Source organism: Rousettus aegyptiacus, unplaced genomic scaffold (assembly GCF_014176215.1).
Source record: "Rousettus aegyptiacus isolate mRouAeg1 unplaced genomic scaffold, mRouAeg1.p scaffold_m13_p_4, whole genome shotgun sequence".
Lineage (NCBI taxonomy): Eukaryota > Metazoa > Chordata > Mammalia > Chiroptera > Pteropodidae > Rousettus > Rousettus aegyptiacus.
This window is the reverse complement of record NW_023416307.1, coordinates 11,478,156-11,497,684: the sequence shown is the minus strand read 5'-3', so window position 1 is coordinate 11,497,684 and position 19,529 is coordinate 11,478,156. Positions and strand designations below refer to the sequence as shown.

Genomic DNA, 19,529 nt, shown 5'->3' with positions numbered 1-19,529 from the left:
TTTCAAATAACAGTAAGTACAAAATGTAAGTTTTTACAGTGTAGTATTCGGGCAACAAAAGTCAGAACTTTAGGATGAGAAGGGCTTTTAAAATCATCTCTCTGGCGTTCCCAACTATGGGCCAACTCTCAGCTCCTGCTTGGACGAAGAGGAAGGAAGACCTCACTTCGCCTACTAGCAAAGCCTGTCTCACACTGAGCCCAGATCCACTTCTCTGAGCCTGCTCAGCACAGCGCAAGCTGAATCCTCCTTTCTGCATTATAGCCTTGAACAGGTCAGAGGCTCAAGGAGGGGCATCATCATGCCCCTGGTTCCCTCTTACTCAGGCTACACATCCCCGGTTCTTTCAGCTCTCATGGGATCTAATTTCTTGCTTTTTGTTTAGACACCCTTACCATCTTGTCTGCTGTGAAACTTGTCGCACACCTGGCTGAAACAGAAAAGCGCACTGTCCACAGCATCTCATATGCCAGTCTAACGGCACAGTCTATACAAAAAGGAAAGGACAATGGGACAAGACCTCGGGAACCCAGGCTGGCTCAGACATATCACTGAGGCCTTGTCCAGATGCTCATAAAGCTTCCAATTCACGACCTGTCCAAAAATGGACCTGACATCAGGCCACACCTGGCTTGTAGACTTCTTGCTTGTCAGAACTACGCTTCTTATCCCTGTCTTCCCTGACCTTGGAGAACGGGTTCTATGATTTCACCCTTGAGTTCTCTCGGCCTGTGATTTGTCAGGATTATAAGGACTTTGAACTCTGGGTAAAGAGGGGAGGTAATTTTAAAATGTATCCAAAAATTTGTTGACACTCCTCTCTTCAAGAAGAGGGACTTAACTCCCTTTCCTTGAGTGTGGACTGATGTCATGACTTGCTTCTAATGAATAGAATATGGCGACAGTGATGGCGGATGACTTCTGAGACTAGGTCATACAGGGCACTGCAAACTTCCTTTTCATCCTTTCTCAGTCTGAGGAAAGCCATTTGCTTGAATGACGACATTCAACTAGCCTTATAAAAAGGTTCATGTGGTGGGGTACTGAGGTCTGCCAATAGCCAGGTGGAGAAACCACTTGGGAAAAAGACTCACCAGCCCCAGTCAAGCTTCAAGAGCTCAGATGACGGAGGCTCTGGCGGATGTCTCGACTGCAACCTCATGAGCACCTGAGCCAGAAGCACCAGCTGAACCATGCTTGACATTCTGAGCATTCCAGCTATTACAAGAAACTGAACTCTTGTTTGACGCTGCTCAGTTATGGGGTTATTTGTTACACAGCAATAGATAACTAATACAAGGGGCTAGTGCTCTCCTTTCTCGTTTTGACCTATCTTGGGTTTTTAATTAGATTTACTGGAGTGACACTGGTTAATAACATTATATAGGTTTCAAGTATACAATTCAATAATACGTCATCTGTATATTGCATCTGTATATTGGATCTGTATATTGTCCACTCAAAGTCAAATTTCCTTCAGTCACCATATATTTGATTGATCCCCTTGACCCTTATATACCTCCTCCTTTCCCCTTCTTCCTCTAGTAACCACTAAACTGTTGTCTGTGTCTATGAGTTTTTGTTTGTCCTGTTGTTTACTGCTTTCGGTTTTATGTGACAACATAAATGGATCTTGAGATAAAACTGCTAAGCTAAATAAGTCAGAAAAAGTTGAGAACCACATGATTTCACTCATAAGTAGGCTATAAAACTGAAAGCAACAAATGAACAAGACAAAAACTTATCTCGAGTTTTAATTTCCTTTGACCTTAAGGTCATTCTCTTTACTATAAACATAAAAGACAAAAGCACAATTGAAGTGGAGAGTTTCCCCTTCTCTCTCATCTTTTAACTGGCCCTCTTCCTGCCCCTGTCCTGAGAGCTACTGGGCTCACCAGTCTTATCTTCTTGCTTTAAATTATTAGTATTTTCTCCTAAGTTTTACCTCATTTGGCCTCTAATCTTTTTGACACTAACTTTTATTGAGCTGCGACTCTAACATGCTTTTATTTCTTAACGATGGTATATTTTTATCTTTCAACTGGCCCTTTTAAATCCGAGATCCTTGTAGAATCACACTGATTTCCTCATACCTCCTCCTTTCTGTCTAGCAATGCAATAGCTAAAAGTATATTTCTGAGATTTTAAGAAAACTCTCTTGAATAATCTTTTCTTTTATATATGTGAGACCAAAGAATCACATAAAAAAAAAAAAAAAAAGAATGAGCTCTCCACTCAAAATTTTAAAAGCCCACACTACTTCTGTAAGGATACCAAGAATATTTTTCATGGTCCAAAAAAAAAAAAAAAGTCCAAATTCACGTTCAGAACAACAGTTAATTATAGCTCAACAGTTTATGAGGCTCTCAGCAGAAAAAGCTCTTGCTAGTTCATTTTTGTACAGCACGTGTAGTTGTTTCGTGAAAAGATTCTCTACATATTAAGCAAATCTCACTAAAAGGGGAGAGGAATGAATAAGCTTGCACTAGGGAAACGCCATTGATAATAAATTGATATCGCACGTAATGAAACACGATGAGCAGATTTAAATAAATCGCAGGGACCTCTGTTTATAGGCTCACCTGACGTGCTGAGTCGTGTTGCTTCCCTTTTAAGCCCTGGCGTGACTCCAGTCCCCTAAGTCATGGTGAGTGAGGGCAGCCTGCTGTGAGGGAGGAAGGAGGCACACCCTTCACGAGGCCCCTACGTGGCGGGAGGTCAGGGGCCTGGCTTCCTTGGTTAGGACTGGAGAGGGTGGCAGTAACTTAGAGTGCAGAGGGTTGTTTTCCACCCCTGTGAAGAGGCGGCTAATGTGTTTCTTTTCTTTATTCTGGACAAATGGTGTAACTTGTCCTTTGGCATCTATTTTTTTCTCTGGAAATAAGCCAAGGGGAGTGGCTGTCACGGCCACTATGCTCAGAAATCACCACTGATGTCACTGTATTCTGTACCTGACTACATTCTAGAAGTTACAGTTTCCTATCTGGTACTTCAGATATGAAAGTCAAGGAGAAGTCATTTTCCTCAGTCACGATTACACAAAGACCCTTTCTTTACTTGTTTCAGAGTGACAACAGTGATTATTCAAAAACAATGCCATCAACTGAATGATATGATGTGACAACCCCGGGAAGGGTTTCTAAGTTTGGAAAGTCTAAAGATATAATTCACACATTAGACTCCAATATGCAGAATTATAAAGCGTGATGACGCAAAAACCAAAACTAATGCTACAAAACGGGGAAATTGGTCCAAATTCTTGAAAGACTCGCTGTAAGCACAAAAATAGAGAGCAGGTATATGTTGTAATACATATCCAGCAGATACAGCTATTCATAAACATACCTTCGCTAGAACCTTCCTCACCTCACATCCCAGCATTCCTTCCTGGCTATGGCCTTCTTCTATGTAGGACAAGAAAGGGAGCTTGGCTTAAGCCATTCCCTTGCCTGTACAGAACTATTCCATTCTTCTTTGCCAATTAATATGCCTCAAAACCTTCGTACCGTTTTAGCCACTCATTGAGAATAAGTATACCCAACCCGCAAAAGAGAAAATGGAAGTATTTCTGGGCCAAGGAGATATTCCAATTCTGATATTGTTCAAATTGTGGCTCAAGGCTCATCTCTGGCCAGTGCCTGGCTAACACGTCCTTTCGTTAGGGCTCCGTCTGCTCATATCGTCGACATCCTGGTTTATACCTCACGTACTTTGAATTTCCTTACTTTTCTAATTCCATCTAATCTTTCTAAATGTACATCGATCTTTGCAAAGTATCAAAATGAAATGCTGCTGTTGTTACAACAAAGACTTTAGATACAGCTTCCTTCCATCTACATAGTACCTCTAACTATTCTCTAGCTCTTCCCTTAAAACAATATGTTTCTGTTGGGCAAAAATGGAAAATTCCTTCTCATGTTGGAGTTTTTAAAAACGGAAAAAAAACAAAACCCAGACCTTAGTGGTGTCCCCACTTTCTGGATATTTCAATAAGAACGTATGGGCCCGTTCTGATGCCCCCCCCCCCAAAAAAAAAGAAAAGAAAAAAAAGAAAAAAAAAAGAATATATGGGCCCAGCTTGCCCAATCCAGGAACTTAATAAAATTGGGTAAATGAATACTTTTCGTGTTTTACGCTTGTGGTCGAAAAGCATCTCTTCCTTTAAAAATAAAGTAGGAAGTGCCATGAAAAAAAGGCCTGAAGCAAATGACCAACTTGGGCAGGTCTTGGTTGCAGTTAGAATGAAACTGACCGTCAGCCTTGGGCCCCACAGAATGGGAGTGTCACCTGCTGGCTCCCTGAAATTCATTTGTGTGGCAGTGACAATAAGGAAGGCATCAGGAGAGCCGAGGCTATGTCTGACTTACTATAACTTAAGCTCCCCTGAAAAGCCCTACAGTCAGAGATTCGTAAAATCAACGAGATGAGCTGTCAAGATGTGTTGCTCTGCTGTCTCTCCTGCCTTGTTAATCATGGCACAGAGGTATGAAGACACCACAGGTCAGACTCTGAGTTCTCACCAATGACTGTGGCTGGGGAGAGAAGCGGCCGGAGCCTGTGCTGGCAGAGAGATGGGCAGGGTCTGCTCCTGGCCCACGCTGACTATTTACCACCCAGGGACCTCTGTGCACTAGTATCTTCAAACAAAGTTGATTTCCTGTTCCTTGATTACTGCATGGGGACATTATGAGGACAAAGAAGAAAATAAATGTGGAAAAGGTATGCATTGTCAGAAGTGAAGCCAAATCTCCCCAAAATATATAGATTTGTCAATTCAGTATTTTTTTTTCCCTCTTTTTGAAAATTCTGGCTGCTGTCAGTTGGGTGAGGTTGTGTATGGAGTCAAAATCAGGCATCTTTGTGCTTCTGTTGTGGCGGGACATTATCCTTAAAACTAAATTTGAGACAGAGGCTAAATACAGAAAGAAGAGTGGAAAAATGTTTCTTCTTAATGCTTGGGAAACTGCAAAAAAAAAAAAAAAAAAAAAAAGCAGCGTCCATTTCGGTATTAATGGGGATTTTAGGCAGAATGAAAAATAAAGGACTCGTATGGAAAATTATGCGCGTACATCTGTTGTGTCGTTTTAGCCACTCATTGAGCATAAGTACACACAACACACGAAAGAGAAAATGTACATATTTCTGGGCCACAGAGATACTCCAATTCTAATATTTTTAGAAAGTCACGTCTCCCTCGAGGAACGGATTGAAGTTTGAGGCCCGTTTCGGTAGAAAAGCACCCTCCAGAGCCCAGGCGAGAAGGGAAGCATCGAGGAGCTAGCTGTTCGTCGCCGTAAACAAGGCGCCACCAGAGTCTGCAGCCACGCAGGTTTCCATTTCTGAGGACAGACAGACTCTATATAATCCTTTCCACTTAAAAAAAAGATGAAGAAAAAGGGCTGTCTTTTATTGTTTGAAAGGAAAAGCTCAGAAAGGGGTGGGGGGATCGAGAAATGATGTGTAAGGAAAAAAAGCAAAGGAGAATTTTAAAAAGTGTGGTTTTCCATGGCGGTTTCAAATCCCGTTTCTCAATGTGGGCATTTGCATCTTACAGAGGCTACTAACGAAGAACGGGGCTGTCGTCTGCTCAGGCGCAAGCGCAAGGTGCTGGGAGGGAGAAGGTAACCGGGCTGTACCTGGTCGAGTGGTCAGTCCTCGGTCGGCGGCGGGGCGGGCGTCGACAGGCTCGACTGGGCGCAGGAAGCAAGAGACACGGAAAGCAAACAAGACAAATCGAGATGGTTAAGTCGTGGCTCCTGAACACAGAGCAGGGAAAAGCATGTGCAATACACAAGTTATAAAAATAGGAGCAGCTGGAAAAGAACCACAGCGAGTTAATTCAGAGCATCGGGGAGCGGGAGGGGCGCCACTTCAAAAGGCGTGTCGCTTATTGATGTGCCAGGCCCGCTCCTTAGTTTCCTCATAAAAGCGCTCGCCAGGATGCGCGGCGACATCAGGCGACATCAAAGAAGAGGGGCCGGGGGTGGGGGGGGGGGGTTGGATTTTCCTGTCAGCGAGTTTGGAGATAGTTTCTTGGCTTTTGATTAGAAATAAAATCTATTATACCCAGCCCAGCAGAAAATCTTAAAGATACCTCCTTTTACCACTGTCCAATCTTATCTTATTTTCCAGTTAATTAACTACAAAAGGACTCCATTGAATCCCCCGGGGGGCTAATGCAAATATGAATTTATCGGGACAGGAAAGTTTCACCACATAATCTGCTACTTAGTGAATCGAATCTTTTCCCAGTTTGAGGGTAAAATAGGTAAAACCAGAAACTCAGTCTCTCTCTCTCTCTGTGTCTCTCTTTCTCTCTCTCAAGGCTGGTTTCTATTTAATAGTGACATATAGTTGAAATGTGTGAAATGTGAATACTTCCTTTCATGTTTGTTGACTTTCACAATTTTCCCTTTGTGAGTATTCTGGGTCTGGCCCAAAGAAAGCAGTGCAAGAGTCACAACGGTTCTGTTTACCATCAGCTATAATTTCCAAAGTGCTTCTGATTCTCAGAAAATAATAAGTTGAACTTGAACACTGGTCTTCGAAGAAACAGGCAGGGGAGAGAAACGAAGCTTTTAGGATTAATAAATGGACATGGAGCAAATGAAGAAGAGAAAGGGGAAAAGCCCCTTTGGTAAAGCCTGGGAAACAGAAAAGGCCAGAAGGTAAGGAAAAGTGAGCAGAGGTGTCTCTGGGAAGATGAGGTGTGCTTGATGGGGTGGATGGCTTTTGCATCAGTGATTTCAGTAAGAGCGTACAGCTTACTGATATGCATGGCCCAGGCATGCAAAGGTGGGATTAAAAACCCAAACCAATTTTGAATGCCACACGTTGGCAGGGATAGAGAGGGAAAAGTAACAGCATGCCAAGTCTTCGAAATATGAGAAAATAATGTTTCTGAGAATATTAAGACATTTGGATGAATCAAAAAAGAAACATGATTTGGTCCCTTCTTATGTGGACAGGCATCCTGGTAGAGAAAGGAGGGTGGAGGCAGTTACACCCAACATTTACAATGTAGGTAGGTGGCTTTGGGCAAGTGACCGCTTCTGAGGCTGTTTTTTTTCATATGTAAAATACAAATAAGAACATCTGTATCTTCTAATTGTAGTGAGGAATAAAAACTTTTTAAATGTGTTTCAGAAACTGTTGAATATTAAAAACAATTTATTAAATATCTTATTTATGAAATATTCTATAACAACTCTTGCTGTGAGGACTAACCTCTAGCACTTTATTCATGTATTAGATTAAGACATACTTCCTTCCATCTGTGACTCACACGTACACTTGAACAATGCAGTTTCTCTATATTTCATCTTTTTTCCCCCCATCTGCGACCACATAACAGTAAGGGGTTGTATTCCTCCTTGTAAAATGGGAGCCAACTGAAAAATAACTGTACTTTTTGAGGGCTTCTTCACAGGGCCCCAAATGGTGCTACGGTTGAAGAACGTACGAAAGCACACTTGCGGAGCAAAAAAGAGACAAAGTGGGGATCGCATTCATTGAAGGTTAAATCGTCAGAAACCATGCGTGACTCAGAGGGAGACATGTGAATCTGCGATATAAATGCAGCCTGAGGAGCTGGTCCAGTTCTAGGGCCCACTTTAAAGCCACCACTTATTTTCTGTGATCCTGGGCAGGCCACATTTTTTCTGATTCTTGGTTTTTGTCTCAAGTCAACAGGTTTTTCCAGGGCTCAAATGTGCACACACTTGCGGAAAAACCTTGTAAATGATTAAGGACTATTCCACAATTACATGAAGGAATACTGAAAAGTACTAAATGTGCATAGAAAAAAAGTCTGAAAGACATTACCACAAAAAGCTATCATTAGTTATTTGTGGGGGAGGTGATCGTTCCTACAAGTTTCTCTGCTTTTTTGTTTTTTCTTCCAATGTGCATGTTTTATTCAAAAACTAATAAAACCTTTTCCCATTTTTAGGAAGATAAAACAGTAATAGTTTTAGTGACTTAAACCCCTGCTTGCTTTAATAGTTTGCGGTTGATTATGAATTAATATTAAAAAAAAAAAGTAACTCGTGTTCAGTGAGCAGACAGCAACACATTTTTAAAAAGATAACACATTACTGCAAAAAAAGAACATATAGTGACAAGACAAAATAGTACATTATTTCCCAATATACCATGAATGTTTTCTAACTTTTCAAATAGACTATTAACTCATTACACCAGAAGGTAACTTCAATATAGTATTCAAAATATTTTACCATTGGTTGTTTAGTAAATAAAAAATAAGACACAGATCATCTTAAAGAGTTAAAATAAAACCAGCAGAAATGTGTTATTTCCCTTGCCTTCGGCAGCTTTGAATCAAATCCTTTCCCACAAGGGGAGAGAAACAGAATGATTGAAATTCTAGGCCTTCTGAGTTTGTTAGTTTTGGCGTTCCTTGTAACAGACCCATCCTAAGCTAAATGCTGCCTAGCACAAGCTCCTCATCAGGCCTCAGGTGATGGAGAATCCGGCAGGAAATCAGTTTTACACATAGATGAGAGAGACCTGAAAAGGACCGGCCTCATTAAACTTTACAGGTTTAATGAAAGATTTTATTTAATCTCAATGTCACCACTGACAGTGACTTGCTCCTTGTTTTTTTTTTTTTTTTTTATGGCTAAGTAAAAATACATCACAGGGCAACTTCATTTGCAATTACATACACTGTCTCATAAGACCTGTTGTGCCTCTTTACGAGTACAGGAGTATTTTATGTTTGTACTCTATACAAAGAAGCTGACCATTGGCCATAAAGACCTTCCGGTGACCACTGCACTCCGTATTGATCTTTGTGGCTGGCTTGCTCAGGCAGCCATGAAAAAGCACAAGAAACACAAATGCTGTTAACACAAATGCTTTCAGCCAGATGATTTCACGATCCATGAGAAAAACAGTGTTATAAACAACAGCTTCACTGCAGTTTAGACAGTTAGGAATTGTGGATCGGAAAAACACCAGAATACAAATCTCTTTAGACAAATCTCAGCTAGTAGAAGAGCGTAAAATATTGGAAACTGTGTTTGTGATACGTCTACTTTTTTTTCAATGTAAATTAAAAGAATGCCTGGGTGTCTAAGCCTCTCTGTGGACTTGACTGATTATTCTTAAGAAAAACAACAGATTTTTCTAAGTGTCTGAAGCTGTGATGATAAGGCTTGGATGAACAATGAAAGGAAATCCTTTGAGAATTGTAGGTATTTTCAAAAGGTCTGTGTGTGAGCACATGTTTCTAAGATGAACAAGAAACAGGGCCATGGGGAAGAGAGAGAACAGGGAGATGGGCTGGGGAGAAAGAAGATTCTAGGACTATATCATTATATATCTTGTCATATTCATTAATTTTAAGAATATACCGTTTGGACCATAGAGCAATTCTCCTTGAGACAAGTTGATAAAAATTCTCCAATTAGATCACAGTTCTATTTGCGGGGGAGGCGGGGTGGAATCTATAATTAAACATGTATTACGTTGTAGGCACGTTGTTAAGAGCTTTACCTACTATATCATTTCATGCTCATACCTTATCTTTGAGTTAGGAATTATCATCAACTTTATTTTACAGGTTAGGATGCCAGTAGAGAGGTGCTGTAACTTGCCCATACCGCAGACTGGAACTTAAACTCTGACCTACATTACTTGGAAGTGAGGGGCAGTCTTGTCCTGTGGGATGGTGGGAAATGGGGAGATGTTTTTGGTTGTCGCTGGAGAGGGCTTTTAGTGCTTAGGGACCAGGGATGTGAGATGGCGGGTGCAGGGCAATCTCACATAAATAAAAATGGATTTCTTTCTTCCTCCTGTGTGATTTCTTATATATATGCTTATGTTAGTCCAGAACCTCATTCGGTTTTATGCACTTTATTGCATGGTTCTTACTGTAACCTGGTTATTCCAGGAGCTAACCACTGGGTAAATTGAGGGAAGATTGTTTTATTTAGAGCTTTCTCAAGAGTTATTTGCTATTTTGGAAAATCACGTCGCTGCTGCTCCTAGAACTTAAATCATGGAATCGACCATCCTGTCAGTCTGGATCTGTATTTGTCACATCCACAAAGGACAAATAGCTGACCATGCCATTGTTTCCACTAGCACTGGAGCCTGAACACTTACATTTTGAAACACTTACTGAAAATTATATCCCTTATATTGATTTTCCCTCTAAACCTTGTCAGTCCATTTTACTTTGACTCCTCATTAAGGAGGCTTTTCAAAATGTTATAAAAGGGGTGTCCATTGGGTCTGATGACAGAACCAGAACATAAGCTCTATGGTCTTAAATATTATTGCCTCCAATACCTTTATGTATGATGTGGCTATTTATCAGTAACATCTTTATTTAACAGCAGTATCAGCTCCTGGGATGAGGCTGAGGCATTCAACAGCTACGTCTGGGTCAAGAATCCAGACGCACTCAATCTAAGGATCGTCCAAACTGTCCAAACAGGGCATCTTGGCAATACGCCGGGGCCCAGAGTGTGTGAGTGTGAGTGTGTGTGTGAGTATGTGTATTTTTTCTCCCACTGGTGCACAGGGACATTGTTGCCAAGGACCCATGCTGCAATGTGTGCTATTTAAGGAATCTGAGCCCAATGGCTACAGGTGGCTCTGGAGTCACCTTCTGATCAGAAGTGTTTAGTTTGGTGCTGGAGTAGCTCCAAACTGTATTGTTCTTGGCCTTCCAAAAGGCGATCACTTTGAGGGAATTCAGTAAAATTAATCCAATCTCCTTTCTCTGGCTTATTTGGCAAGAGGAGCAGGGAGGGAGAGATCAGAGCTTGCCTCTCAATTTGGACCAAGACTTCTCCATTTCTTATTTGATTCGGGGGGATCATTAAGGGGAGGAAACCTAAGGAAATAGTGGACGTGTTGATGATGGCAACGATATTTGGATTTTAGGGAGCTGTTGTGGTGACACGGTTTCCCCCTATTATTTCTACTAAAAGGAACAATCCTTTTTGGCTACCCTTAAAAAAATTTAATATAAGCGGCATGCTTAATAGAATGCATATAATTTTTAATGGAGATCGTATACATGCATAGGAACACATATAAGTCAAGATAAAATGCTTAGGGAATACAAAGGCAGATTAATTAACTGTTGGTATTATTTATGCTACTAATGTGATAAATGCCAAGTTAAACTGACCTCATTAAATACACCAAGGACATATGCAGGCTGATAGTCACATATAACTAGGTTAAGTTCTCAAAATCTGATAGAGTGATAAAGTAAAGGGAAAATTTGAAATTCAGAAAATGTAACACCTTCTAAGATGATACATGATGTTTACCTGTCTCTGGACTGTTCTATGTGGCACCAGGCTCATTGTATTTCCCTGTACTCACTAAATTTGAAAAGTTAACATTAATGGGGCTTGAGTGTCTTCTTTTTTGTGAAACTTGGTACTGTCCACATTGCTAAAGGATTCGCAACATTTAAGAAAAATACCATGTATTACAAAAAATATAAACAGTTATTTCTGTAAGTTCATTTTACTCTGCTGCTAATTTAGCTTACTTTGGCTTCCTAAATCTCTTTCTATAAACTGTACTATAAACAAATTATAATTTCTAGTCTCTATTATTTGTGTGTGTTTATAAAAATGATTTAGGTAGGTGCTGAAGTATCTTTTATCCTACTTTTCTGAAATCGATAAATAATGGAATATATTAACTAGGAACATTTCATTTATAGAAAGTATATATTTGAAGGACATAAAAAGGTCTTAAATTAGGAGAAACTGATAAATTCTTTATAAATGTGGTATAATCTATATGTATTTCAATTTCTTCATAAAAAGCTGAGACTTGGACATAAATGACAAATAAACATTTAACACTATTTGGTATCAAGGCCAATAACAACTGTAATTTCCTACCAAAGAGAGTTTCTCAGACTTCCGACATTTTACTGATTTCTCCCTCAATTAAATAACCCAAGGCTTTAAAAGAAAAGAGAAAATCTTGGGTACATTCCATTTACAAATGAAACTGGACATTTTTCACAAACAATTCTCATTAGAGACTGAATGATGAGGATTTTAAATGGCCGTAATGTATCTACTTATGAAAAATGACACAACTCGCACTCTATTACAATTTAATAAGACAGTTACCCTAGTCTTTTCGATAACTAAAGTCTTTAATTCTTTCCTCCTCTATGTAAGAATTATTTTGATAAATGGTGAAGTCTTAATTATTTTTCTGTCGTAAACAATATTGCTGTTTGTATTTGGTATGATTACTATAAGGCACCCTTTTTCAAATTAATAAAACAAATTTGGGGTGATAACTTGCATTATGAAAACAGTCTATGTGAAGATTTTCTGCAATGGTCCTTTAAAAAAAATAAAAAGATTCTCCAGTGCACTTAAAGTCCAATACTAGGTTTAGATTTAGTCTAAGGAGTAACTGACTGCATGCTGAGTTACCCATAGTACAAATATTACCACTATTAAAAGTTACTACTTTAACAGAGAAAACCACATGTAAAATCCTGTTGTGTTCTTGAAAAACATGCTATTAGTATCTCGAAATCAAGGTATTCTTGTGTTTGAAATTTTGTATTTCTAAACATGTACAATTGATATGGAATTAAAAAAAAAATCCCTACAAGATGCTCTCTCCTAAAAACATATTATTTCAAAGTTTCTGCTAAGAGATCCCCATCATCCATTGTGCAACTCTGTTGATAGAGAAAATCTTACTTCTCTGAACTATCATAGGAAAAAACATTTAGATCAACATGCATCTTGATTTTGACAGCTACCTTATAAATAACTTTCTAAATACAAAACTGTGGACCTCTTAAGAAAAATCACATTTCATTTATAAGTGGTTCTCTATCTTTGCTTTTAACACTGAATGCAATCTGAAATTTAATACACTAGAATAAATAACCAATGAAGACTATTTTGGTGCCTTTCAAGTCTCTGTTTACACGGAGGCCCCATCGAAATGCCTCTTTTCACTTTGTAACCTGTGATTTCTACAGTTTCATCATGAAGGTGGGCGTTGTAGGCCACTGTCTCATAAACACAAATTGAATGTTGTGCCTTCATTCTAGAAGCAACAAAATACCTTGCAGTGAGAGAGTATTTTTTAAAATCCATATGAAGAGTCCCCCTTTGAGAGCATTAGAGAGCTGTATATATATATACCAGAATGTCCTTGTTCCCTCCCGGGCCTCTTACCTTCGTTTTCTGTATTGGCTGGCACAGAGTCGACCGCAAAAGGATGCCAGGGCTGGAGATCGTCCAGGCTGAACTCTCCATTCACGGGAAGAAGCTCCACCGTGGTTTTGGTTTCGGTCAAAGACGGCATGAGGGCGTCATTCCCATAACTGATTCTTGGTTCGCTGATCATGTTGGCCAAGACATCATCCGAGTAGTTCTGCTCTTTCTGCAGCAGCTCATCTAAAACGAGGCAATGTCATGTATGATCTCACTGTGAGCCTTGCGGTGGGTACCATTATCATCTCCATCTTATAGATGTGTGAAAGCTGAGGCACATGGCAGTTAAGCCACTTGCGCAAAGTCACAGCAATCAAGTGCCCAGGGCAGGATCTAAGCCCAGGGAGAATGGCTTAGACCCAGGCTTATGCTCTGAGCCCCATTCTAGTGGTCAAAGACTTGGAGAGCCAAATTGCCATTTCTTCCTCTGACAGTTAGATTCTCCTAGTAAATATGATCACAGGGGAATCAAGTGTGCTTTGGTGAGGTGTCTGCTGTGGAGTGGTGGCAGTATGCAAGGTACAATTTCTTCCAAGCTGTAGGACATACCCACGGAATTCCTAGTCTCTCCCTGAACACATGTAAGGACAAGAGAAGCCCAATGGATGGTCAGCCTGCTTTGTTCTTTAACAGCTCTCATTGTTTTGCCTTGAACAAGTCTGCCTTCCTCCAAGGCTCCCTTCATGCTGCACGATCTATGTTCTGAGGTGACAAGGAAACAGTCCCTTGCACACATCGAGCTCTGCTCCAGCCTCCTCTTCTCTGGGAGAGGAGAAAGATCCCTCTTCCTAAACATCCCTGCCTCCCACCGTTTCTCATGTGATCTCAAGGCAAGGACCCTGCCTTTCTCCTCTGCTGCTTCTCTTCTCAAAAAATGCTACCAGTTACCCCTTTTTAAAATGAATTGAATGAAATCAACTTTATGGAACATAATTGATTTATCTGAAGTTCTTGTAGACTAGTAAAAATTACCAAATTATACATTCATTATTGGAAGGCATTTTTATAGGAAAACGAGCTTGGATTATAACCCTGTATCGAATGTAATTATTGCTTTAAAAACAGGGCATCACAGAATGTGTGAATCTCCTATTATGGCGCCAAAGATTCATCAGGTTTTTCTCTGTGATATATTTTTTAAAACTAGACACTCATAAATAGCATATATGCTATTAACAACATTAGACTAATCAGAACATCTTATTTTCCAATTATATACCTCTGACAAGATTTTGCAATATTATATATTTCCATATATAATATATTTTACAATATTATATATTTCAAACCGATCATTATTATTACTGCAGAAACTGAAGAAAATAAAATCAGGATTTAAATTTGATTTGTAACATTTTATTATCAACATTCACATTCTCTTTCGAATAGACAAAAATTTGATCTGAAAAATTAAAATTCTATTCGAATATATCTATTAAAACAATTTGACAGAATAGCATTAAAGCATAAAATTAATATCCTTCTATGGAGTCAGTTTTATTGCAAGATATTATTTTAAATGATGAAATCCCAAGCAAATCAGTTCTTTTGAAGCCTAATTTGAGTTATATATCTATTTGCTGTGGCGCCATTCTAAAATCCAATATTTGATGCTTGCGATGACCTTTTCCATACAGATAAAAGGCCCCCATTAGATTTCTTCCAACTTTTTCATGTCTTACAGAGTCACAGGTAATGGCTAATAACTTAGCCAATGTCTGCTTTAATAACTTAAGTGGGGATTTCTTTTATATAAATCTTATACTTTTGACTGTTGAGCACTTACAAGACTAAAGAATGGTCTTCGGGAATAATTACTGGTGCTCGTGTGTCCATCTGAGAGGGAACGACCTTCACCATGATGCAGTCTTGGCCCACCTGGTGCTGTGTTGTTCTTGGTTGTGACTTACCCTCCTTCACCATGGGGAGATGTTTTCTGTTTTGTATACACAGTACTAAGCTTATTCCCTCTGACTTCTCTGAATAACCCTTTTTGTTCCTTTTGTCTAATCTCTTAGAAACTATTATTTTCTTTCTGTATCTCTTTCCATTGCTCCCTGCAATTCTTCCCTTTGTAGATCCCATGCACTCTTAAAACTGTGAGGATCTCCTACCTTTGGAAGAATATGAAATGTATTTTCCAGCTCTGACTTCTCCCTCCTACTGTAGTTTATATGACAGTTCTCAGAATCTACTAATTTAGATCTCCCACGACCTTAATATGTACACCGAAGGCCCCTGGATCTCCTGCCTGCATTCCCACTTTCTAATCATGGCAGAACTATTCTCCCAGCCACAGGTCTGAAACCTTCGGAGCCATCTGTGATTCTGTATTTCTCTGACAACTCCTTTTTAAATTCCACTTCTGAATATCCCCTCTTATTCATTTCTCACATCCCCTTCCCCCTACCATCTCCATTAAACCACTGTGACTTTTGCCAGGATAATTGTGATGGCCTCATTGCTTTCTCTACTCTAATCTTTACTGTCGTCTGTTACCCAGATCTTTTCCTGGGCTCCTCCCATTGCACTCAACTTCTTAGCCAGTAAACTGGTAATCTAGTAAGTAAAATGTTTCTCTGTGTTCTGTGAGCCACTCTAGCAAATTAATCTTGAGAAGGTATGATTGGAACCTCTGATTTATAGCTGGTCCTCAGAAGCCTGGGTGACAGACTGGACTTGCAATTGGCTGGGGGCTGGGGAGGGAGGAGAGGATGGGCAGTCTTGTGGGACTGAGCCCTTACCCTGTGGGATCTGACGCTATCTCCAGGTAGGTAGAGTCGGAATTGGGTTGACTCGTGGGACACTCAGTTGATGTGGGAGAATTGCTTGGTGGTGTCGGGGGAAAACCCACATGGGATTGCTGTCAGCATGGGAACACCGCCTCCCTCTCAGACCGGAAGGCTTGATGTCTTGGATTATCCCCCAGCGGGACCATGTGGTCCCACCAGGACACCACTGCTATCTGTCTGCTATCTGAGAAGCCCATCTCTGCTTACCTAAACTATATAAACTCTTCAAAGCCCAGCTCGAATGTTCCCTTCCTCGGTGATTCTCCTCTCGATAACTTTCTGAGGTAGGCACTGTTATCTCCACAGGACAGGAGACTAATGCTGGGAGACGTGAACGAATCTCTTCAAGATCCCACGGCCTGTACCAGTGCTGACCTCCGGGTTCTGGGCCGCACAACACCAACCTCTCCCACGCTGAGCCCCCGCCGCTCCAGCCTCCATAGTACCAGAGGGGCGGGCAGCTCGCTCTCAGTCTCATCACTGGAAATTCTCATTTACCGAGCAAATGCAGGAACCAGGCAATATATCTGTTTCATGTCTTCCACTCTAACAGGGCTGCAAGTTGACTTAAACACCACTAGCCCTACGGAATGGTCATTGCTTTTGTCCCCTCCAACAGGCATTTCTCTGGGAGCTGGAGTGAGATCTGTACCCATCTCAGCCCATGGCAGTAAAAAAGGTAGAGTGGGGAACTGTCGTGTCTTACATCTGCACCTCATAAAATATCCAGGGCATTTCAGGTTGTGGCAAATCGTAGTATCTCTTTTCTTTTTTTGTCTCTTATACTATTGGCAGGAAATTTCCTCCAAATGGCCATTAAAATCTTGAGCCCCATGATGGTTAATTTTCTTGGTTTATTATACTCATTTTCAGGAAATGAGAGAGTGAAAAATTCAAGAAATATTACATTTTTTTGGCAGCATGAAAGCACTTGGGCTTTTTTGGGGGGGAAGCGGGGGTACAAAATAGCAGAAATCCATGTTCCCATGTCAAATACAGGGGATTTAGAAACCACCACCTTTGGTTATCTCACTTGGAACAATGAAGTCGGTGTGGTTTTAAGGAACAAAAAGAGGGTAGAAATGATGGATTTCCATTAGCTGGCGTCGGATTCAATTTTGTGATCATGAACCGTCTAAGGCAGCCAGCAACCTCTTGATGTTATTAAGGGCTCAGGATTTTACCAATAGCTAACACAATTGGCCCTGGGCAGTTCCTTCTGTGATAAAAAATCCAGAGCCAAATATGATTATGTCATTGCTCATTCTGAGTGGGACTTTATCTTTGAATTCTGGGGTGAGACTAATCACACAGAAACCACACTTCTATGCTGGTGGCCTTGACGGATTATCTTTTATTGTAATATTTTATTACAATGCTTTGATGGCATATATACTGGGGATTTCCGAGGCTTTTAAGCATTTACATTTGCCAACTGCTGTATTAAACTGTAAGAGTAGGCACATTTTTTCCCCAACCGTCTTTTATTTTTTCTAAAAGCTATTTGTTTTTACCCGAAATTGTAGCAGTTACCTCTGGAGTTGAATGTTTTCTTCTATAATACCCAGGCACATGTGCCTTGCAATTAAAAGTGGAAATATTTAACCGAGTTCAATGATGGTAATATTTAATCTACAGTTTAAAAATAACGGAGGTATTTAATTTCAAATATTAAACATACAGCAAGTCCCCCATCACCTTGGCCTTGGTTGAGAATGTATATTAGGCATACTTAATAGTGAAGAGAACGAAACAAAAATACCTCATCACTTAGCTATCACTGAAAATACCTAAAATATTTTAAAGAAAGTGACATCAAAAGATACCCAATTGCGATTTCATCTTCAAATGACTAAAATATTTTGTCTTTGTAGAAGCAACAGATTATTGAAAGAAATGGCCTCACAAAAGAACTCCTAAATGAGAAACAGATATATTCTAGACAACTTGCATAATATTCTTTTAATTAATAATCCATTAGCCAAACTCCTAAAAATTTAACTGCCATATTTTAGGTTTCAAGAAAATAAAGTTTATAAACATTAAACCAGTTCTCTTTTATAACCTTCGGCTGTAATTACTGGACTACATCTTCCATGCTTTAAAAAAACACATTTGGGCTGAGGAGGACAATTTCCTTCACATAAAGGAGGTTTAACCTTGGCCTTGTCCAGTGTAACACTCAGCTATCAAAGGTCTGATCTGGGGTCTGGTGTGACCCCGAGTTGCTCTAGACTTGCTGCTTTTCCTTTCGTATCATCGAAGCAACGCTGCTGTTATGATTGTTCTTCTATTTTCTGATTCTCTGGTTCCCGATAGAATAATACGTATTTATCAGCAGGCTTTCCCTCAAATGTAAATTTCCTTTCAATATTATCTAACAGGGGATTCTCATATGACCAGTTTTTATCTTTTAAACTAATAATTACTCATGCATCTGAAAGGACTGAGGATTACAGCTCTGTACAAAGCACACCTCCCCCCCATCAACTGCCACAGCTGCCCTGGAAGTATATACAAAAGGGATGTAATTTTTTCCCTATCAAGAAGCTCTCCTATAAATCTATCATCCATTCTAGGCATTTTGCCCACATCGGGACTATGAGATCAGATTTAATTTTCAATCACAGTTCTGTGCATGTCTGATTCTTGGTCCAGCATAAAACTGCCACACTGTTCATTATATCCCACATCACCGTGGCCTCTGAAACTCCCTCGGCCTTGCACTCCTCATCCGTAAAATTAGGAGAGGGTGGAGGACAGTCTAACAGAATCGGCAGGTAAACCAGATGCCCAGGTGATTCTTATGCACATGATAGTCCGACCGCCAGCACGAGTTGTCCAAAGGCATCACACCTCACAATGGCCTCGGCTCTCCTCTTCACAAAAGACAAACAAGGTGTGAAAGATGAGTGTGGCTAAGAAACAGCATTGCCAGGAGAAAGCTTACTCTATATCACTTCCACGTCAGGTTCAGAGAACCCAATCCACTCTTTTGCCTTGAAGCTATCATTCATGATGACATTTCTGAACCAAAAAGCCACAAGAAAGCACTTATAAATCTCCTTTTTTGCCAGACCATTTGTCAGGCAGGAAATTACTTTAAGAGCCAGAGTAGGAAAGCATTACTTTAGGAACTAGAGAGCCAGAGTAGGAAACAGGTCAGTGTTATTCAGATCTGAGAAAAAGAATGTACTTAAGGATGTAGAAGGCACCAGAGGACACACCTCACTGCTGTGTTCCCCACCACTACTGAGGACTAGCCCTCGCTGGCGAGCAAATTTACTTCTAGGCATGGAGCAGACGCTGTTTGAAATGCTGATTTATGGGAGAACTTACATGGGCGCCAAGTGATTATTACACAGTAAGACATTTGATCAGTGTATGATTGGAGGGATAGCCCTACTGCGATGGAATTGCATCATGCTATGACATCTCGATGGCTTGAGGTCAACGGCACCAGTGACACCTTCCTTTTTGTGGC

General features: G+C 40.3%; 1 protein-coding gene across 6 annotated transcripts in view; it reads right to left on the bottom strand.

Annotated features, from left to right (window-relative positions):
• LOC107498323 (amyloid beta precursor protein) overlaps positions 1–19,529 on the bottom strand; it is a 233,803-nt gene that overhangs the window by 13,520 nt on the left and 200,754 nt on the right. For 3 of the 6 annotated variants that reach the window (XM_016121311.2, XM_016121313.2, XM_016121316.2), the window contains 2 exons: positions 13,215–13,436; positions 5,637–5,690 (listed from right to left, as the gene is read on the bottom strand). In XM_016121311.2, the coding sequence (XP_015976797.1) occupies positions 5,637–5,690; positions 13,215–13,436 (276 nt within the window). The remainder of the gene's footprint in view (positions 1–5,636; positions 5,691–13,214; positions 13,437–19,529) is intronic. The other 3 variants (XM_016121315.2, XM_016121317.2, XM_016121312.2) reach the window with 1 other exon arrangement.